At 33.1% G+C, this 4,637-nt stretch overlaps 1 protein-coding gene across 1 annotated transcript in view; it reads right to left on the bottom strand.

The window, feature by feature from the left end:
• CALCRL (calcitonin receptor like receptor) overlaps positions 1-4,637 on the bottom strand; it is a 57,011-nt gene that overhangs the window by 20,843 nt on the left and 31,531 nt on the right. Inside the window, exon 6 of the mRNA XM_007959411.2 lies at positions 1,568-1,694. Within this exon, the coding sequence (XP_007957602.1) occupies positions 1,568-1,694 (127 nt within the window). The remainder of the gene's footprint in view (positions 1-1,567; positions 1,695-4,637) is intronic.

Below are 4,637 nucleotides of genomic sequence, written 5' to 3'. Positions count from 1 at the left end.
TTCCACATTGTTCTCCCTCTCTATGCAGGAATGCAGGATCTCCTACATCCCTTCCAAGTGGATGGCAGTGGTTATCTATATATTTTTAAATATTTTGAGACATTTGTATCTATTTGGAATACTAATTCCTGATTTAATTAGCAACAATCTATAAACTGTTGTAATAAAAAGAGCTTGAAGGATGCTTTAGAAAAAAAATTATGATGTAGGCTACTGGTTATGAAAACAGACAACACATTTTCCCAAGAAAATATTGAAAAATATTTATAATGAAGTTTGCAATTTGTGTGGTAAACAAAATATTCTTGTGTGCAAAAACAAGGCTTAAAATCTATTGCTTTGCAACTTTATGATAAAATTTTGAATCTCCTTGCCCTACAGAGATTCACTCTAAAAGGTCAGGACATTGGCTAGTCTTTCATATTGTTAAATATACTCCAACGTATTTTCTATCTTAGTGACTTTTGTGGAACATATACAAGATTAAGCAATCCAGATGTACATGTGCAAACAATGTAGGGAATTTCAGAAAAACCCTAAAACACACATAAAACGTATATGAAAATTGTTTTTCAGCCATTGAGTGAAAATTCCTTCCCTACTCTGATTTCAGTCACTAGGTGTCTTAGTCTCTCTCTCTCTCTCTCTCTATATATATATATATACACACACACATCCCTCACACAAATCTGTATCCAAATATGTATGTGTATATATGTATATATACTACAAACTTCATAAGAACAGATGATTTTAAAATGAGCATGCCTGTTTAAGCTATACATGCAGATATTTTTATCTGAATATAGTTTATGAGTGCACATAGCATGCATAAAATACATACACTTGTATTAGCAAAATTTAACTTGTGTTTTAAAAAAGCTAGTGTTTATGTTGTGACAGGCTCTGTGCTTATTTTTGTGAATCTTTTGATGCTTATCTTGAAAATTGTGCTTTCAAAGAGATTGGAAGGAAACAAGTTTTAAATGTCTTTTTAGACCATGAGGACTAGGTAGATCCCTTTGAAATTTTATGTTAATGTTTGCTGTTGTTGTTGTTAGGTACCATTGAGTCGGGTCCGACTCATAAAATGTGCGATAGGTGTAATTCATTTTTCTTTTTCTGGTTTTACTGACTTTGTTAAGTCAGCCTCATACCAAAAAACATTTTTTAATTATTATTTCTCCATTTTCATGGACTTTTTTGGTACTGCACTCAGTTATTTTTATGGATTTTTCAAACTGAATTGGGAAAATATTAGGTAGTCATAAACTCTAATGTCTCACCAGTTGGAGGACTCTAAAGCCATAAAATGAGGTGGTGAGGTATGTCTAGAGTATATAAATAATTAAAGCAGAGGCATTTATTCCTCCCTTTGATATTCATTCTTTAATCTTTGAGAATGTTAGGAGATATTCATCTTGCTAGACTGAAAATAGCTATATATATTCTCTACATGTTGGAACTTAAAATTTGCATGTAGACATATTTCATTATACACATAATACAAATATTAGGGACTTGACTCTGAACATTGAATCTAGGAGCACAACCTTGTTTTACTTACAGGATTTGTAGCCACTAAGGCCTGGTTGTTGGCTACTGCAGTAAGGTGGATGATTGTGACAACAGAATTACAAACAAAAGAGAAGAACAGATTTTTATGCAAGGTAATCCTTTGGCAACTTAGGCTCCTAAAAGATAAGAGAAACCAAAGTATATTGACATCATATAATATTTCCATGTTTTTTCATTAATAATCATTCAAATAAGATATCCTCCCAATTCATAGCAGCTCCCCAAGACTAATGTGGTAAAATCTTAATTAGGGAAAATTTGTAAGTCCTTAAACACAGAGACAAGTAAGTTACACCAGTGTAGGTAGACACACACGGAGATGGAAAATTCCCTGGACACAAACTCTACAGAAAATTTTTCTATAAATTTATCAGCAACACAAATACTTCGATTTGTTTTGAAAATGTACAAATGAGATTTAGTAAATTTAGATAACTGATCAAAAACTCATACAGCTAGTTAAATTGAAAACTTAGGCTTTGTCAGATTCTAACAAACATAACAAACATCTTTTCATTATACCACTTAGATTGTTCTGTTGATATAGCCGGGGTGTTTTGTTTCTGTGGTAGTGCTTGGGCAGAACAACCATGAGAATAATAATATTTTGTTTGGAATAGAGGAACTGGTAACATACAGACTTAGCAACCAATGCTACTTTTTCCAGTTGCCTGTATTTTTCTAATTGGCCCAGCTGTGCATAAGATAGTGGTACTCCTCTTGCAGGAAACAAAAGAAAAGAATTGGCTTGAAGGAATTCAATAGAAGTAGATTTCAGAAAGAATCATAATTAATTTTAAGCAATAGTGCTCTTCAGATTAAATCTATTCTAGGAAGGTTGTTGGTATGTGATTGCCTTACCCATACTCCTCCGTGATATCTTTCTTTCAAGGCTTATTCTGGACAAAATATTGAAATAATAGGATGAATCACTTGAAACTGAATATTTATATCAAAAACAAACTACTACTTAAGAGGAAATATGGAATCATTTTGTTAAAGAAATATAAATTCTTATTTTGATTTTTTTACCATATTATCCAGTTAATATGGTTAACCTAGAAGATTCCTTCCAGTGTGGAAACTCTAGGGAGATTTTCACTATATTCCTTGTCATAAATAGATTATGAGCATAAGATATTATAGTTTGACTATGAGATCAAGGTTTTCTACTTACAAAAAAGCAAGGCAAAGTAGAGGCCATATTATCTCTGAATTTTCTTCCAAAGTCTCTCTCTCTCTCTCTCTCTCTCTCTCTCTCTCTATATATATATATATATACTATTTTAAAATTATAACCTGGTAGAGAATTAAATCCAAATAATTATTTATGGAATACATGCTATTCACAGAACTAGACTTCTGTGAATAGAGAGGGGACTTCTAAGAAAAGCTGCGTGGACAATATGGCTATTTGATAGATAAATCCTTGAATGTAAACAGGGCAGACATATACCCATGAGTATGTAAAATACAGCTGGAGTCTATCAAAATGGAACACAGCTGGAAACTGCTAGTATTTTCATAGTAAACAGTCATTTACTTTGACTTGACTTTATAGTGCATGGGGAGCAGTGAGAAGCAGGCAGGAATCAAGTTGCAGAGTATAGATGATATCCTGTAGAAATAAAGAATCCTTGAAAGTGTTCAAACCGAAGAATGACATGATTGCTGTTATTACTTAAGGAAATGTAAGGGAAATTGAGGGAAAGATTGCCTCATTTTCACTAAAATGCCACAGTAATGACATGATTACTCTGTGTTCATTAAGAGTGAAGAAAAATGATAAATATGAGAAAAAGTCTAGTAAAAGAATATTTATTTCAAATCATGTATATTATGTGTGCCTTATTTCCTGTAATTTACTCTTTTCCTATGATGAACATTATTGATATGTAGAATTCGCACACATATTATTATTATTATTTAATATTTTTTGTGATTTGGGTGCACATATTATTTTTAAATGCCTGCGTTGAGTTTTCCATGTGTCTGTGGCATGCTAACTATTGTTTAGGGAAGAACTATTTATCCATGCTAACAGGCATGTTTTTAAGTCAAGAACCCATGTACCTCAGCTACCGTCATGGGAAAAAAAGTTTTCCTTAATTGGACTATCCTGCCCTTTTCTGCTGAACTCATTTATATTTCAATCCATTGGTTAAGACATACATAAACAAGAAAATTTCATAGTTTTCAAATTACGATCAAAAGACCAGGAAGGTCTGCTTAGACAGCCAATGTGAAATATTTGTAAGGAATAAATGGAGATGAAGAAAAACAAATGCTAAAGAAGGCTTTCAAACACAGCAATACTTAACAGAAGTAAGCTGAAATGTAGATGACAGAACTGAGGAACATAGTATGAATACTTTCATACTATAATTGTAATTTTTATTTTAATATTCACATGTGATAAGATTGGAAGGAAGTAATATGAAATGCTAACTATAGTTTGTTGAAGGAGCTCTGCTAGTGCAGTGGCTAAGATATTCAGCTGTTAACCATAAAAGTTACTGGTTCAAACCTACCAGCTGCTCCACAGAAGAAAGATGAGGCAGTGTGCTTCCATAAAGATTTACAGCCTCAGAAATCCTATGGGAAAGTTCCACTTTGTGCTTTTAGAGCCTCTATGAGTTGGAATTGACTTGATGGTAGTGGGTTGGGTTGGGCTTTGGTTTTGATGGTTAGTTGAAAAGCAATTTTAATTTCCATTGCAAACGTCCTGTTCTTAGCTCTGCTGTCCTGTATTTCAGTTCCACTCATAATTCCTCTTTTCTCATGATCCTGCTGCCATCTCAATCTGGCTTGATACTTAGATTTAAAAATGACCTGCTGGTATCTATTTTATTCAAAGGATGTTATTATTGTGAGTACAATCACACATCCTCAAAAAACGATTTCTTATACTCTTGTTTTGTTGTCGATAGGTGCCCTTGAGTTGGTTCCAACCCATAGCAACCCTATGTTCAACAGAACAAAACTCTGTCTTGTCCTGCACCATCCATCCTCACAATCCTTGCTGTGCTTTGAGTCTTAATCTCTTACTAAATTATATA

This window comes from Orycteropus afer, unplaced genomic scaffold (assembly GCF_000298275.1).
Source record: "Orycteropus afer afer isolate SDZICR_OR568_19922 unplaced genomic scaffold, OryAfe1.0 scaffold00001, whole genome shotgun sequence".
NCBI lineage: Eukaryota > Metazoa > Chordata > Mammalia > Tubulidentata > Orycteropodidae > Orycteropus > Orycteropus afer.
The sequence above is the reverse complement of the archived record's forward strand: the minus strand, read 5'-3'. Positions and strand labels throughout refer to the sequence as shown.